We start from the raw sequence: 18,295 nt of genomic DNA on the forward strand, positions 1-18,295 counted from the left end.
CCTCAGTCACCCCCCAAAAACTCTCCTCTCCATCCTGACTCTGGCCTCACCACCCCTCATGTGGACACTGCTCCAGGGCCTTTCCTGGCCCCCAGATTCCCCTTTCCCAAAGCCCCTCCTTCCCCTATCACCTCCCCCACCCACCCCAAGGCTCTCCATGCCCTACAAAACAGAGCCCAGGTCTCATGTCTGGCCTTCCCAGCTCTGACCATCCGTTTCCACCCCAACAGTGGCCTCAGATGGCAGGAGAGCCATGCCCAGGGTGTGGAGCACAGAACATGGAAAGGCACATGTACTGGCTTGTTTATTGCGCAAAGTCGTGAAGACTCAGTAAGGCACGGAGTCCAGGAAGGGGCCGGGGTGCCCTGAGGGATGTGGTCAGGAACACCCCAGGCTCAGTGCTGGGCACCCCATCCTGGGGAGTGCTCCCACTCTCAGAGTGGCTCTGAGTGCTTCTCTCCTTCAGGTCCCTCTCCCGGGGAGCATGAGAATAAGGGGCCTTTTTTTCCCCAGAGGATGAGTGCAGGTGACGGGGGACAAGGGCAAGGAAGAGGCAGCTCTGTGGTTTGGGGGCAGTGGGAAGGTAGGGCTCAGGCTAGGGACCTGATGCTCCCCCCCATCCCCGAAGGCACTAAGAACAAGGGGCCCAGCTCAGGGGCAAGTCCTGGAGGTGGGTGCAGGCAGAGGCTCAGCGTGGCTGACTCCCTGAGCCCGGAGGCACCAAGAGGGCAGGCTGCCGGGGGCCACCTCAGCTAAAGTCGCGGTTTGGCAGGAGGAGCGGGGCCACCAGAGTCCACAGGTAAAGGACACAGCCCCGCCCAGCTGGCACAGATCTTCACCCACACGGCCGTCCATGTGCTGATCATCTTCCGGGTCTCGCCAGGTCTGGAACACACCGTCATCCCAGTGAGCCTGGCTTCCACCCCGTGTTGTGATGTCAGTTCTGGTCCTGCCCTTATGACCTGGTCGTGAGCCCTGACTTTGCCTCCTGGCTCTAGCCCATCTCTGATACTTTTGACACTTGGCCTTAGCTGTGTCTTTGACCCTAGATGTAGCTTTAGAAAACACCACAGATCTGACCCTGACCTCAATTTCAACACTGACCCCGGTCCTAGACTATAATATTATAACCTGACTCCTGGTCCCTGACTTTGGGGACCCTGGGGCTCCTGACTGTAGTCCTGACCTCCAACCTTGACGCTGACCATCAATCCTGTAACTCCATCCCCGACCCCTGACCTCAGGACCAAGTTCCCATATCTCTGACCTTAATTCTAACCCTTGACCCTGTAACCCCAGCCCTAGGCCCTGACCTTGTTACTCTGATCTTAGTTCCTTGACCCGGCAACTTCAATCCTGGCTTTATGCCCTGCTAACCCCAATTATAACCAAATGATCCAATCTGTGACTTTATATGGCCCCAATCCCAACCCTTGAGCTCATGACTCCTATTCTTGACCCTGTGACTTTGACTCTAACCCCATATCTTAAATCCAAATGCTCCAACCAGGAATCCCAACTCTGACCTTAAAATCCAAATTGCCACTCCTGATCTGTAGGCCCCATCTGCCCTGCACAGGCTCAGCGGCACCTCCTATGACCCCCACTTCTCAGGCACTTACTCCTGAGCAGACTAAGGCACTGGCTGGGAAGCCGGGAGGCATGGATGGACAGGCTCCATGGAGGGTCCTGGACAGACACCTCTATGCCCAAGCCTTCAGCAGTTATCAGGACAAACCAGGGGCGGGGTGGGGTGGGGGCAGAGGAGAGGAGACATGTGGCCCTCACACCCCAGCACCGTGGATTCCCTCCATGCCCGGCCAGGCTGCACGCACCTGTACCAGTTGGTGAGCGTCATCATTATGTGCAAGGATGCGAGCACCAGGCAAAAGTGGAAGAAAGAGTAGCTGTAGGTGACACCATCCTGCTCATTGTCGAAGGCCCGGCCCTGGCCGACCACCACCTGCTGCTGCTGTGGGGCCTCCAGTGCGGACGGGCACTCTTCCGTTTGCATCAGGTTGTTCACCTGCCGGTGGTCCGAGGAGCGCAGACTGTAGGGGAGGGAAGAGGAAGACAGGTAGGAAGCTCCAGGGGGCCCCCGGAGCCACGGCATTGGTCATAACAATGGGCACGACGGTTCCAGAACCTTGGGGCCTGGTGACCCACTGCTTAGGCTCTGGGCCCAGGGATTAGCTAACTGCTTTGACTCCGAACTCCACCCCTACTTGCTGTGTGGCTTTATAGTCAAGACACTTAACCTCTCTGAGCCTCTGTAAAATTGGGGATTATAGTACCTCCCTTGAAGAGTTGTCAAGAGGATTAATAACGTAAAGCCCCCAGCACTGTGCCCGGCACAGAGTATAAACTAAAGAAACAGGCACTATTATTCAGGTTGCCCATCTGCCATTTCCATAAACATATACTAAGTACCTAGTACTGCAAAAGACCATACCAGAGATGACATTCATTGATAATATTAATGGATTAAAAATACCCATTTGCCATTAAGTTTGTTTTCCTTCTATTAGTTAGGTGAGTAGTTTTATCAATGACATCTCCTTTGTTCAAGGTTTATTATAGGAAAATACTAACAGTGAAGAGATTTTGGTCATTTCTGTAATGAAGTCTTGATGTTTTTAACAGTATTTAAAAGTTTGAGACACAGAGCCAATTTTGGAAATCCAATTTGCATTTGGGGAAAAATGTGACTGAGAAGGAGATCTGGACCCTCAGCTCCCACTACCTCCATCAAGCTGAGGAGTCACCCACTGAGCTTCTGCTGCCCCTAATCACCAAACATCATGGCAATATCCAATGCGTGGGAGCCCAGATCCTGGTGACATAGCTGGGCATGGGGGCCATTCTCAGGGGTCCCTGCCCTTGTGGCTGCTCTTGCTTCTTTGCCTCCTGGGTTTTAAGAACTGTGCTCAGGGGGCACCTGGATGGCTCAGTCAGTTAGGCATCCAACTCTAGATTTCAGCTCCAATCATGATCTCAGGGTCATGGGATCGAGCCCTGCATTGGGCTCTGCACTCAACAAGGAGTCTGAGATTCTCTCTCCCTCTCCCTCTGCCCCTCCTCCTGCTCATGCTCTCTCTGTCAAACAAATAAATAAAACTTTAAAAAAAAAAAAAAAAAAGGAACTGTGCTAAGAACAGACAGGCCCCTGGGCTCTCAGAGGCCCTGCCCAGGGACTGCAGGCCAGGGTGGCATGCGTCCGGGGAGCAGCAGAAGGCACAGCTCTGAGCCTGGGTCAGGGCGGGCCGGGAATGTGTGCTCAAGCTCTGCGGCCACCATGTGCACATGGTCTCAGACAAGCGGCGGCCCCTCCTGAACCTCTAGTTTCCTTATCTGTAAAATGGACATAATATAGACCTTCCCAGGTTGAAAAAGGGATCAGATGAGGTGACAAAGTGAGATGTCTGTGAACTGCCCGGGCTTGACTTGGAGAAAGTGTTTTGGAAACAGTCAAAACTAAATGTGAAACAGCCTCAAAATGTTCAGAGGCAGGTGTGCTGCTCTTAAGAAAAGAGGCGCTGCTAGGGAGGGACCACTCGGGGAGGCCAGAGGAGCAGGAAAGAGGCTCCCTCCTGGCAGTCAGGGAGAGACATAGAAAGTGGCACTTGGAGCAATGCTGGGCCACGCAGAGTCAGTCATCGGTCTGCCAGATTTAGTGTAAACAGCAATTATACTCAGTATTATCATCTGGTGACTCTTACACAACGGCCAGTCACTGCCACCCAGCTGTGCAAATGTCCACAGTTACTTGCAATAAAAGCAAATGCTTATTTGGTGCCTACAACTTGCCAAGTTATTTTCTAAGTGCCTCCAATGAAGTAGGTAATTTTTTTATCCTTATTCTACAGATAAGCAAACCAAGGCACAGAAAGGTTAAGCGACCTGCCCAAGGCTGCACTGCTGGTCAGTGGCAGTGCCAGGTTCAAACACAGACAGTTTGGTTCCAGAGTCCACACTGATAAGACCTGCTAAGATGCCTCTTAAAAAAACGTTGCGGGCGCCTGGGTGGCTCAGTAGTTGAGCGTCTGTCTTTGGCTCAGGTCATGATCCTAGGGTCTTGGGATCGAGTCCCACATCCGGCTCCCTGCATGGAGCCTGCTTCTCCCTCTGCCTATGTCTCTGCCTCTGTGTGTGTGTGTGTGTGTCTCATGAATAAATAAATAAAATCTTAAAAAAAAAAAAAAAACATTGCTATGTGACCTTAGATCTAAGCTGCCCTCTCTCAGATGAGACTATGGGGTCCCCACTGCCCCAAACATTGAAGGTTACCATCCTCCTTTTATGAGGAGGAAATTGAAGCTCAGAAAGGTTAAGCCACTTGCCCCAAGACCACACAGCAGGTGAGTGACAGAGCCTGCACCTGCTGACCCCCATCCATGCTTCTGCCCTGTTCCCACAGGTGTCTGCACGAGCTGGACACAGCCAACCTGATGTGCAAGAAAGGGCCCCAGGACAGGAGGCAGCTTCCAGCCGTGCCTCTGCTACCCTGTCACACTGTACCCTCAGAGGGACTCAGTTTTCCACCAGCAAAGGGCTAGACATGCCCTTGCCAAGGGCACCTCCCAGCTTAGTGTCCAGACTCCAGACCCCAGACCCTCCCCCCTCACTTGTGCCTTCAGGCCCCCAGTCACGATCCCTCCCCAGAAGCCAGCCCCCCACCATACCCGATGAAGAGGGTGCAGAGGATAAAGATGATGAGTCCCACGATGTTCGGTGCATCCCACCAGTGGGTCTCATAGCCATCAGGGCCTGCCAGGACCGTCTCGTTGCTGAAGCGGGTCAGCAGGTGGGGGTTGCATTTCTGGTCTGAGGATGGGAGCACAGTCACCCTCAGCCCCTGTGGGCCAGATCTGAGGAAGGGCAGAGAGCCAACCCCAGTGGACAGATAGACATACAACCGACCATTCGACTCCCAGCAACAGACAGAACTTAGCAGACAAATGACAGAGAAGGAGATCCAGGAACAGACAGGGTCCTCTTACCTCCCCGAAGGACTAAGAAGGATAACAGGCTGGGCTAAGATGTCCCTGTCACCTGTGAGGGTCCCCAGCACTCCCCGGAAGGCTGCTGCAGACCCAGGAATGAGCCAGTCTTCATCAAACCCAGGCCTATACTCACCGGGGACACTGGACAGGGCCAACCAGGTGACAAACATGGTGTAGAGCGTGATGACAGAGGCCTGCAGCAGACCTGAGTTGGGCTGGGCATCCTGGCAAGAGCAGTCCATCAGCAAGACCCTGATCTGCCCTGGGGGATACCCCACCTGCACCTAGCCCACCAGAGACCTCAGGGACCCCCACCACCCTAGGGCCATCCCACCCCACACCCTCTAGGAAAACACAGTACCTGGATCATCGATCACCCACCCTGCCCATTAAAGGTGGAATCCTCATTCTTTCTCCTAACAGATAATTCCAGCCTCTCCCCTGCTGGGAACGCTCCCAGGGCAGCATCCCTTCACGTTCGAATTAAAGCCCTCCCTAGTTTGCCTCTGCCTTCTCTCCCGCCCCCTCCCCACCAGCTCCTGCTGACAACTGCGCTCCAGCCAAGGTGGCCTCCTCTCTGTCCACAGAACCTACCAAACCCTCTCCTACCTCAGGGCCTTTGCACTTGCTGTGCCCTCTCTCCGACACGGTCCTCCCCAACATCTCCACACAGCCAGCCTCTCCTTAGCATTCGGGCCTCAGCTCAGAGTTCCCAATGAGGCCCTGAAACCCCGACCCTAGCAGCAGCTCCCCACCCATCCACTCACCTACCTTTTGTCCACTCTCTTTAATTTCCCACATAGCATGTATTATCCCAAATTATCTTACTTGGCTTCATCTCGAAGCAGTTGTTCTTTCCCACCCTCATCACACACACTCTTGGAATTAAGAATCTAAGCTCCATGATTGAGAGCACAGGCTCCGGAGCCAGTTGGCCAGCTCTGCCCCTAGCTGGGCCCCCACTAGTTGTGTGACCTCAGGCGTATCTCTTTCTTCCTCTAAGCCTCCCTTTACTCATCTGGAAAGTGGGGACGATGGCAATGCATGGACTACATGACAGGACAGGTGCTATCAATGGGCAGCTCTTGTCACTCGTCCTCTCTTTCTCACAGCTGCATCCCCAACAACCCCAAGAGGGCCTGGTACACTGTCGGCACTCTGGAAGTACTCACTGAAGGAATACTGATTGCTGTGTGAGCTGAGACAGAGGCATCACCTTCTCTGGGCTTTAATCTTCTCTGGGAAATAGAGGCTCAGACTAGATGGGAGGTTCCCCACCTTTCTGCTAAAGACTCTCAAAGGCTCCCCAAGCTACCTGTGAAACCTCTGGTCGGCTGACATCCCCAGTTGCAAAGCACCCCTGGGCTCATAGGGCTTTCTTTCTGAATAGCATGTGATGACCTGGAGCTGCACCCGTTACCCCAGATGTTCTGGGACTGAAAACTGTGCAACTGCACTTCCCATCACCACTTGTTGAGAGGTCTAGGAGTCATCACTCCGTGGTCCTCCCTAGCGGTCTCCAATAACAACAGTTAACGTCTGATGAATATCTATATGCCAGGCCCTTTTCTCTACACTCACAAACACTCATGCCATCCTGCGAGTAACTCCAAAGAGTAGGTATCACTCTCATTTTACATGACACAGAGAGGTTAAGGCACTTTCCCAAAGACACCCAGCAAGTAGACGTGAAAGCTGTGACTCCAACCTAGGGAGGCTGACTTGGGAACGCACACTCTTAGCCCAAGCCTCTGTGACTGATGGCCCTGCCCCAGGACCCCAAGGCTCCTACCAGCAGTCCCCCACACCCCGGGGCCTGGCATCAGGATGGACAGGCTCACCTGGACCTTGGGCAGGACGGCGACAATGGAGACACAGACACAGAGAGTGAGGTTGAGGCCGATGAAGATCTTGCCCTCGTAGCAGGTGCCGGGCTGGGTATAGTAGATGAACAGCAGTGTCACGGCCGCAATGGACAGCGTGTAGAAGAGGAGGGTGAAGAAGAAGAGGCCTGGGCAGAAGGGGTGGCAAGCGCTGGGTCAGGAGGCACGGGACCCTGCCCCAACCCCTGAGGGGGCTGGTCGGGCAGGCCCCTGTGGGGGCCCTCGGCTTCCTCAGAGGAGGAAGGACACCCGTGTGCCTCTGTGAGTTTCCACCCCATCCTGAACCGAGATGACTCACTTGCCACGAATAAGTTAACCATGAAAAGACAAACAAGGAATACAAAACAGTCTTTCTAAAAGTCAACTGGAGGCACAGTGACCTGCTGAAGCCCCGCCCTCCCATCAGAGAGACCAGCCACTTCCGAGAGGTGTGGAAACCAAACCAGCACCTACGTGAGCCTTTCACCTCGATCGACTCAGGACTGAAAGAGAGCCGGACAGGGATCTGTTCAGCCACCGGGGCTTCAGGGACCCACTGTCATTGGGTTTGGTCTGGACTGTCTGTGCATGGCCAGTCCTGTAGGAACCACCAAGGCCTCTCTGGTCCGGCTCTCCTCTGACCCCCCTCACCAAAGTCCCCCCAGAACCAGCCACCCCTCCCCCCACACACACCTTTCCCTCTATCTGCCTGGGACAGTCCCCTGTTGCCCTAAGGCAGGGGACTGCTCTAGAAGCCCCCCATGCTCTCCTCAAGCTTCAAGGATCCCCTGCTGTCAACAAGCCCCAGGCCCACCTGGAGGCTGACCTGGCTGACCCGAGGGCACTCACCAGCATACCAGGCCCGGGAGTCACATTCCTCAGCCTTGCCCAGCCACCGCTGGTTCCAGGAGTGTGCAAAGTCGATGAACAGCACCAGCTGGATGAGGATGAAGAGGAAGGAGCCCACGACACCAAAGTAGAACCAGACTGGGTGGGGAGAGGGAAGAGGGGTGAAAGGTGAGGGGACAAGGCCGTGGGGGAGCAGCCTGAGTGCCAGACTCCCTGGGATTCGTGCGGCAGGCATACCATGTGCTGTCTCCCTTGCACACGCATTTACTCATTCAACAATCATTGATGCCATGCCCTGCAATGGTGACACTGAGAAGAAGCAAAGTCCCTGCCCTCGGAGAACCCCTAGCTATGTACGGAGATGCAGTGTGGCAGGGTATGGGGCAGAGGTGAGGCATGTTTCACCTGCCTGCCCCCTACCCCCACCCTGGATGTTGTCCAGACAAGGCCATGTGACCAAGCACCAGAGCTCTATCTCCTTGGGTGGGGGTGGTGGGGGCTGACGACCCGGCCAGCAGCCCAGGGTCTGTGTGCCAATGCAAAGAGCAACCCCCACCAGGGCTCCTCCCTCCAGAGACCCCACTTCCCTCCTGGTAGCCCCCATCCCTCCCACCAAGGCCACCTACCGTCAGAGAAGGAGCCATCCGGGATATAAAACGCGCCCACGGTGATGCCCACAAGGATCAGGAACTTGAAGAACCAAAATCTATTGGGGGTGGGGGGGACAGACCAGGGAGCTAAGTTGGGGGAGGGGACCAGGCCCGGCTCCTAGGACCCCCACCCTCAAAGAGCAGGTATAAGTGAAGATGGTCTGATGGCCACAGAAAGTCTTTCCTGGCCCTAGAAAAAACCCTGAGGGACAGAGGGAAGGACTTAGTCGGAGTAACGGTGGTCACCCAGGTTCTTGTCCCAACTGTGTCACTAAAGTCCTGTGTGGTCTTAGGCATGTTCTCATCCTTTCTGACTTCTATTTCTTCCTCTGAGAAGCGGGAAGAACTAAGTGAGTTGATCTCTGTGCTTGGGTGGCTCCGGAGTCTGGGAGCAGGGCCCGGAGATGGTTGGAGGCCGGCAGGGGGCAGAAACCACAGTGTGAGGGGGTCCCAGCTGCAGGCGGGGGTGCCCTCACCCATTCTGGATGGCAGCCCTGGGGTCCCGGCTGCTGCGCACGCAGATCATGAGCAGGGTGAAGAGGAAGAAAAAGGCTGCCGTCGCAAAGCACATGCGGTAGACAGCGCGGTGGCCGAGCAGGGAGCCACAGTCAATGTGTCCCTGCAGGATGATGGAGGTCCCGGCCCCCTCCTCGCACACCCATGGCAGCTGTGGGGAGACAGAGCAGCGTGAAGGCCCCCAGAACCCTGGGCTGACTTTGCCAAGGCCAGCCAGGAGGGAAGCTCCCTCCTACCCCTCCATCCTCACCCCCACCCACCCTTGGGGCTGAAGTCCTGTGAGTGAGCCTGGGACAGATGGGGACACATGGTTCAGTGACAGATCCTTACTCTCTGCTTATTTCCCAGAACCCCCGGGGACTCTGGGGGAAGGAGAGATTCCAGGGCCCCTCTTGGACAGAACCAGAGTCTCTGAGGTGGGGGCTGAGAATCTGCTTTTCTAGCACACTCCTCAGGACATCCATACCTTCTCACACATTCAAATGTCAGAGCCATTGGCCTAAATGTCACACTGGGTTTGTGCCAGACTCTGAAACGCTGGGATGAAGGGAAGAGTGAGGACCCCAAACAAGGTTCGAGCAGTAAGATGGGGAAAGCATGGCCCAGGGCTAGTGTCCTGGGGACAATGATGATTCATCAGATTCTCCAAGGGGCCCACAGCTTATGAGAGGCAAGAATTCCCATGTGAGGTTCAAACTCTCCTCCCCATGTGAAGAAACGCTCCCATCACCAACCCTGGATAGCGGGCGCACCAGGATATGCCCGCCCAGCCTTCTTGATTATCTGGGACCTCAAGCCCAGGCCCCCCAGCCTGGAGCAGCAGGGCCTTTGCTGTGGGCCGGGGTCCCACAGGCTGGCCCCCTCCCCTGCCGGTCCCCGGGCCACTTACCTTGTAGAGCTGGCTCTCCACGCCAGGGCTCAGCATGATGACAGACACCAGCACTCCCAGGAAGAGGAAGGCCGTGAAGATGAGGCGGGTCACGGTGGAGTTGGGGCTGGAGGGGCAGCAGCCGCACAGAATGCAGGGGGCAGAGCCGCAGAGGCAGGACGCCTGTGGAAGGGCAGGATGGTGCCCTGACTCCCTGCCTCCTCTCCCCATCCCCGCCCACGCAGGAGCACCCACCACAGACCCATTCCATGTCTCCAAATCCTTGCCAAGCCTACCCTCCCTGTCCCCGGCAGGGGCACATCTCCTCCTCAGACGTTATCCCGTTGCACTTTCAAGCCCCAAAGGGCACTGCGGAAACCAAGCTGCAAAAAGGTCAGGTCTCAGTTTCTTACATAAGAGGAGGCAGAGTGGTATAAAAAAAAAAAGAAAAGAAAAAAAAAAAGATAGATCCAGAAGACCAGTTCCAACGCGGATAAGCTGTGTGGCCCTATACAACTCACTCAACCTCTCTGAACCTCAGCTTCCTCATCTATAAGATGGGAAGCATAATGGTACCTAATTCTCATAGGAATTTTACATTGTAACGCGCTTCCTTTTCCCCCTCCCGGTTTGGCTTTTCTCCACAGGACTTACTATCATCTGACAGGCTTTCTATTTTGCTCATGTTTGTCAGCCCCCCTTTTCTAGCATGTAAGTTCCGCCAGGGCAGGGGTTTTGTTCACTGCGGTAGACCCAGGAATTGGAATGGTGCTTGACTCACAGCAGGAGCCTAGTGACTATCAACTGAACAAAGGTAAAGTGTCTGGCATAGCCCCAGACATATGTTAAGACTGCAAGAAACAGCAAGCACATGATAAACATCCACTGAACGAACGGAATGCGGAGTTATGATTTCCTGCTCCGGGGCCAGACCTGTCCTGGACAGCAGGGGCCGTCTCACCCTCTCCCTCTCCTGGCTCCTCTGCCCAAGCCGGTGTCAGCCCCTGCACTCCCTGGGCTGGCTGAAATTATTTGGGGGCTGGTGGTGCCACTCTATTCACAGCTGGCATCCCGAAATAGGACTCACCCCTCTGGGAACCGGGCCTACATCCGGATACATCTGGTCATCAGTTTTCTCCCCCCCAAGACAGCCCAGCCCTTTACTCAAGTGTTTAAGAGTCAAGAACAAGAAAGATAGTGGCTCTGCCCTCCCTCAAGAAAGACACTCAACAATCATTCCACCTGTCATGGTCACTGCCGCCCGAAGAGTCACAGACAGGGGCTGACTTCAGACTGGGGGTAGTGGGTCCCTTCCAGGAAGAAGTGACAACTCTGCTTCCCTTCTTCCCAAGAGTGGAAACGCCCCTGGAAATGCTCCTTGTTACCCATCTCTCTCACCCACGAAGCCAAGGACCAGTTTGCTAAATGAAATGCCTGCAGAATGAATTTCCTCTTCATGGTCCAATCATAACTGGTCTAGCAATGTCTGGTTATATCTTGCGCCCCCACCCCAAACCCTGCCTCCTACCCGACTGCCTTTTGTGGGAGAAGGGATAAGAAACGTATTTTAGAAACCATAAAGAACACTCTGGCAGACAGACAGACTAGCTATTAGTCCCATTTTACAGATAAGGAAACTGAGATTAGAGCAGTCAAGAATGTGCCAGAGTCATCCAGCAAGCGGACAGTGGTGCTGAGATTCAAGGAGTAACCAGACGGCATTCCTTTAGGAGTTGCTCCGTCCCAGGCACCACGGAAAGCACCTTATCTACGTTAAGTGTCACTGACACTGTGCAATAAGTGTGTTATCACCTCCCACTCACAAATGGGGAAAATAACTCAGAGAGGTCATAGCAGGTAAGCTGAGGTCTGAACCCATTCTGTCTGTACCAAGGGCCCACTAGCTCATTGATGGCAGCCTCATTTAATTTCAAAACACCCCAGGGATGGAAACAATCCCTCTGATGCCAGAGAAAAACAGTGGAGGCCCACAAGCACTGATCTTGGGAACCACGTGTGGACGAGCCCAAGTCAGGACCGGGCTCTGGCTTGTTACCACTTCAATTTGAGACATCTGAGACACAGGAAAAGCTGTCCCACTGCAGTCAGGGAGCCTGGCCTTTCAACTCGCTCTAATTCTTGGAGGTCAAAATCCAGGTGTTCCTGACACCCGAAACTTCTGGATTTCCAAGGGCTGGTAGCCAGAAAGACCAGGTCAGGGAGAGAAAAGCACATGCCAGCCCCCACCACCAGCTGTTTCGGGTGCATCCTCAGAATCCATCTTCGGTTCTGACCCAGTCACTCCACCCCTGAGGCATCGCTCCTACAAGAATCTCTTTCTGCAGAAGTACCAGCTCACAGGAGTAAGAGCAGCCGTGCACACACACACACACACACACACACACACACACACACACGCCAGTTCATGGTGGCACTGTTCACACCCCAGGAAAGTAATAGAGGGAAATTTAAAATGACTAAATGCTCATCCATACGTTGTGGTCCTCCCCTAAGAGTGCTCTCTGCTAAATGCAGCCGATGTGTCAGTAATATTTAAAGGGGTACATGTAACTAAATATAATTAAATATAAATTATATCTCAATAAAGCTGATTTTATTACTAAAAGAGAAAAAATTTAAATTAAGACCAAAAAATATAAAGCACAAAGCTTTAGGTTTTTTTGAGCTTAGTAGAATCTCAAGAAACTGGGCATCTGGGTGGCTCAGTGGTTGAGCGTCTACCTTGGCTCAGGTCGTGATTCCCGGGGTCCTGGATCGAGTCCCGCATCGGGTTCCCCACAGGGAGCCTGCTTCTCCCTCTGTCTATGTCTCTGTGTGTCCCTCATGCATTAATAAATAAAATCTTAAAAAAAAAAAAAAAAAGAATCTCAAGAGACTGCATGCAAATCACCTAAAGGTCCTGCACCAGGGATCAGTGGTAGTCCATTTATCCCATGGAACGTTACAGGGGCAGGAAAGAAAAAAGTCACCAGGATGCAGAGCAACATGAACTAACTTTTATGACACAATGCGAAAAGCCAAGGCAGACATAACATTGCTCCTGTGCTAAGATTACAACCACCTCCCACCTCCCCACCTGCTCACCTCCACGTGCCCACAGGAGAGCGGCAGCAACAGAGAAGCACCAAAACTCTGGCTGTTGTTTAGCAGCAGCCAGGTTCTTGGAATGGCAAATCAGAACATCTAAGCTCTGCAAGCTGAAGCTTCCAGCTTTCAGGCTGCGAGGCTCCTAGACATTCAACTGGTCTGGCTTCTCTCTCTGAGGAAGAATCACCCGGAAGGCAGCCTCTGCTGCTTACGCACTGCCAACGACAAGGCGCTCACTACCTCCTAGGGCAAGCTGAACTGCTCTGGAAGCATGCGTGGTTTGGCATGGTGGCAAGAGGCTGTCACTGATCATTTACACTCTCTCCTGGCTGTCCCTAAAGCCAGGGACGTGGGTTCTCTGGACCATTTCTGGGGCACTGGGGAGGCGGGAGGGGGGTAGGCAACTAGGGTTGTTTTGTTTAAAATTAACTGACCCTCCACTTCTGGATATTTGTCAAAAGCAAGGACTCAAGCAGATATCTGTACACCCATGTTTATAACAGCATTATTCACAATAGCCAAAGGGTAGAGGCAACCCGGGTGCCCATGACTGATGAATGACTAAACCCCATGTGGAATATACATACAAGGGAATATTATTGAGCCTTAAAAAGGAAGAACATTCTGACACCTGCTCCAATACAGACTACCAAAAAAAATAAATAAATAAATAAATAAAAAGAAAAAAAAATACAGACTACCACACAGACAAACCTTGGGGACATTGTAGTGAATGAAATACACCAGACACAAAAGGACAAATGCCATACGATTCCACTGATAGGAGGACCTAGAGCAGTCAAATTCAAATTCACAGAGACAGAAGTAGACTGGGGGTTCCCAGGGGCTAGGGGAAAGGAGAAGACTACTATTGAATGGGTAGAGAGTTTCATTTGAGGAGGATGAAAAAGTTCTGAAGATGGATGGTGGGGATGAGTGCACAACAACGAGAATGTAGGTAATGCCACTAAACCGTATAAAACTTTAAAATGGTTAAAATTGTCAGTTTTATATATTATGTGCATTTTACCACTATAAGGAAAAAGGAGGGGGCAGTTTTCAAGGAAGAGTAAGAAGTTAGCCAGGTGAGGAAGGGAAAGGTGTTCCTACAAAGGGAACAGCACGTGTGAAGCGGCCACAAACACTATCTTTGGAGCAGCTGTCAAAGGAAGAAGCAAGAAGGATGATGTAAGTGATGACCAGGGTCCCTGTGGGCCATGTCAAGGCTTCTGCTCTTTATCCTGAAGGCAATGAGCAACTACTGCTCCAGGAGAAGCAGAGCATCAGATCTGCATTACAGAAATACCACTTTGGCCACAGATGGAAGACAGATCCGGGGGGTGGTGTGCAGTACCTCCGGGAACAGAGAGAGCAAGCTAGGGGAACAGATTGCAAGGGAAAAAAGACAGATACTAGAATTTTTGCTGTGTGTTTCAACCCACCATATTTCCCCCTTCAGACACTACCCTTCATTTGGGATGATATCATAAAAATAGATATCCATTTTAAATATATATATATATATCATATTTCGTAAGATAAATTACAAGCTCCTTGAAAACAAAAAAAAATGTTCAATTGAAATTTTAAAAAAGATTTTATTTTTAAGTAATCTCTACTAGACCCAACATGGGGCTCAAACTCACATCCTTGAGATCAAGAGTCATGGGCTCCCGACTGAGCCAGCCAGGAGCCTCTAGAATGGTAATTTTTTATGTTATATACATTTTGCCACGGTGAAATTTTAAAAATTCCCCATAAGGATGGGGTGCACCCTGTAGACTTCACGAATAGCCCCAATACCAGCTGAGCTGCCCTAGGACTAGACCAAACTACTCGTGCACACCTACTTCCCCATGCAGCGCAAAGAATAGAAGGCCGAGTCTTGGCTCTGCCACGAACTTGCAGTATGACCTTAGACAAATCCCTTTTCTCTGCAGGGCTCAGTTTCTTCAGCCATAAAATGGGCTCCTGGGAAGGACAGTGAAGTGGCTCAGAGCCCAGGATCTGCAGAAAGTCCCAGTGTCAGTAGCTTCACCAATTCCCCAAATGTGGTCTTGAGCACTTTCCCATCCTGGGATGCTTAGAGTGGCCACTGCGCACCAGCTTCGTGCTCATCTCTACTTATTCCCTCAGTCCCAGAGAAAAGGGGAAGAGATTGCCTGCTGACTTCCGGGGGGTGGGGGAGAGGCCATGCCAAGATTGGAGTCCCATCATCTGACCCTTTCACCTGCCCTCACATGTAGTGCACAGAGAATTTGATTCGGCGGCATGCAGATAGTACAGAAGGCCCTCCCTAAACATTTGCTGACTGTCCAGCCCACCAAGTACTGGCTGGCCTGGGGACTCCCACCCCATTGTGGGCCCATCTGATCTCCGAGGCAGGACTTACCCTCGGCCCAATACAAACACCAACCTTAAGGCATGATGAGCAGATGCAAATGCATCATGGCTGGAAGTCTCCTCCATGAATCCACAAACTCCAAAATGTTCCCCCCAAGATGCCCAGGAACTCCCTATTAGCACTTTCCTCCAGTGCAGCAAATCTCCATTGAAACCGGTTGTTTTTAGTTTGTTGTTTGTTTTAAGTAGGCTCCACGCCAGGCATGGAGCCCAACACAGGGCTTGAATTAACAACCCTGAGATTAAGACCTGAATTGAGATCAAGAGTTGGACACTTAATCGACTGAGCCACCCAGCCACCCCTGAAACAGGTTATTATCGGTGCCCAGTAACACCCAATTGTACCACCTAATACTGTGTGGCTGTGGGGAAATCACTTTCCCTCTCTGATCCAGATTTGTCATCTGTGAAATAGGAATAATATTAACTGCTTCACTGGGGTCATAGTGAGGATTGAATGAGAGGACACATACAGAGTACCACCACGGGGCAGCGCTGGGCCCTGAGTGAGGGCACAGTGATGGTGGCTGTTGTTGGTGTCTTTATCTGAAATAGGAGAACTATGTCACAGGGCTGGAGGGAGAACCAAGAAGACAGCATGGTGAGGGGCTGAGCACAGCGCCTGGCATGTGGTAGGAACTCAGTAAATATCAAAGGTCAGAACCCCAAGGGGAGGCCACTGAAAGGAGGGACAGGTCTCCTGCAGATATTAGATACCCAGTTCTACCCTAGACCCACCCTGTCCCTGGGGCACCCTGGATGTGAAGGGAGGGAAGGTGCAGGCCTGGACCAGGAATCAGATTTTAATCTTGACTGTGCAGTTCCCTATCCGTTCTCTGTGCGACCTCTGGAAAGTTGGCTAACCTCTCTGAGCCTCAGTTTGCTGAGGGTTTCAGCAAGCCTGTCAGGTGCCTCTGGCCTCAGCATTGTCAGATTTCGTGACTCAGCCGCCAGCTTAGGCTCCAGAGGGAGTTCTCCGCCCACCTTTCCAAGAAGGTAACAACAATAGAGCCACTCACAGTCGCCAGGAAGTAGGTGGGGCACTTTTCCACCTTCCTCAAACAGAATTATGAAGGAGGCAGATGGGGAGACTGAGGCACGAGGGGGGCGGTGGGGGGCTTGGCGGGTCACCCTCAACATGTGCCACTCCCAGGCCAGCCTGGCCAAATGGAAACCTGGTCAACGTGGAGGAAGCTCTCCCTCCCGCACCAGGAAGCAAACCTTTCTTGGCCAGAAACCAGCCCAAACCTAGAATTTGCTGGGCAGAAAGGGATCTCAGAAACCAATTCTTGATTCCTGGGATCGTGGGCCCACACACGCGGGTGCGCACACACAGTTCACAGGCGGGTAAATGGAGGCCCAGAGAGGACAAGAGACTGTCCAGGGACCCTGTCTACAGCCTCTGTGCAGCCAGCATTCTCAGAAAATGGTTGTAAAGTACATCTCTAGATCCCGAAGCCTCCACTCCTCCACCCCATCCTAACACACCCGCACACGCACAAATCAGGAACAAAGGAAAGCAAGTCCTGAGATTCAGCAGCCACCAGACCCCCCCCCCTTCCTCTCCGCTTCTCTTTGTGTAGAGCAGAGGGGGAGGGAGCTGCCTGAATGAACCTCGGATTTAATGAGGGGAAGAGGGAAAGGAGAAAGGGCCTCCCAGCCGGGGTCTGGCTGAAGCTCCTCCCCTTTGCTGGCTGCGGCCCCAAAACAGAGGCTGGTGCCCCCGAGGTCCCTGAGCCCCAGCACCAGATGCTCTCCCCACCCACGCACTCCAACCTCCCCCAGTCCCTGGGTCTTCCAACCCGGAGTTGGGCCCGGGGGCTGTGGCGACCCCAGCCGACCTCACTCAAGGGGGCCTCCCCCCCACGCCCATTTCAGGCTCCGGGGGCCCAGAGCGGAAGGGTCTGGGGCTCGCCGGGGAAGGGTCCAGGGTTTAGTGTGCGCCAGCCTGAAAGAGGCAGACACAGGATGCAGACAGACAGACTGGACGGTAGGCGAGACGGGCAGACAATGACTGATGGAGAAGCCGCCGACCCACAAAGACAAGTGGGATACACGCGCGGACGGAAAGAGACGTCAGACAAATACAAATGGACCAACTGAGGCCGGCGGGCAGGGCGACAGACTGACGGACGGATTGCCAGAGGGACAGAAAGACACCCGGCAGAGTGGGGCAGGGGCCAGGCGGGCCACACAAAGAGTCAGTGTCCCAGAGCGAGGACAGGCGCGCCAGGTGGGGCGAGGGGCCGCAGCGCGCACGCCCAGCCCCGGCTCCGGCCTCAGTCTCCCCGGTGCCCAGGGGGGCGCCCGCCCGGGCCCGCCCCTCCCCCGCCGCCCGCCGAGCCCCAGCCCCAGCCCCAGCCCCAGCCCCAGCCCCTCCCCCGCGGTAACCCGAGCCCCGACGCCAGTTGTCCCCGGCGCCCGCGGGTCGGGGATGGGGGGGCCCGGGGACGGGGGGACCCGAGGGCGAGCGGCGGGGCGCGGGCCCAGAAGCACAAGTTTAGAGGAAGGGAAACGAAGAAACTATTCGGAGGAAGAAGACGGGACAAAAGTGCGGGGCCGAAGAAGGAGCCGGCGGCGCGGGCGGGCGCGGGGGTCGGGACTCACGCAGCTGAGCAGCGAGCAGGCCCCCAGGCAGGCCCCCATGGCGGCGGCGCGGGCGCGGGGCGCGGGGCGCGGGGCGCGGGGCGCGGGCGGCGGGATCGCTCGGCTCCGGGGCGCCCGGTCCTGGCACCGCCCCCGCCCCGCCCCGCCCCGGCCGGGCCCGCCCCGTCCCGCCCCGCCCCGCCCCGCCCCGCCCCACCTGCCGAAGCCGCTCGCCGCTTTCCGGCGGCGCTCGGAGCCTCCCGAGGGTCACCTGCGGCAGGTGCGCCGGGCCGGACAGGTAGGGAATGTGAGGGGACCCGGGACTCCCGCGGCCCGGCGAGCCGTGCAGCCGCACCCGACTCTGCCCCGGCTCAAGTCCTGGTCCAAAGTTAGGGTTTGGAAAATCCCGAGTTCCAACGAGGCTACCGTGTGACCTTACAACACTGTCCC

At 54.3% G+C, this 18,295-nt stretch overlaps 1 protein-coding gene across 1 annotated transcript; it reads right to left on the reverse strand.

The window, feature by feature from the left end:
* Positions 1-286: 286 nt before the first annotated feature.
* SERINC2 (serine incorporator 2) lies at positions 287-17,944 on the reverse strand. The gene is given in 11 exon segments (XM_038531311.1): positions 287-808; positions 810-885; positions 1,836-2,051; positions 4,683-4,824; positions 5,137-5,227; positions 6,845-7,014; positions 7,715-7,852; positions 8,341-8,420; positions 8,841-9,031; positions 9,770-9,931; positions 17,867-17,944. Coding segments are annotated over 11 exon segments (1,365 nt in total). The 5' UTR covers positions 17,906-17,944; the 3' UTR covers positions 287-748.
* Positions 17,945-18,295: the final 351 nt, after the last annotated feature.

The sequence above is a fragment of the Canis lupus genome, chromosome 2, assembly GCF_011100685.1.
Source record: "Canis lupus familiaris isolate Mischka breed German Shepherd chromosome 2, alternate assembly UU_Cfam_GSD_1.0, whole genome shotgun sequence".
NCBI classification, from domain to species: Eukaryota; Metazoa; Chordata; class Mammalia; order Carnivora; family Canidae; genus Canis; species Canis lupus.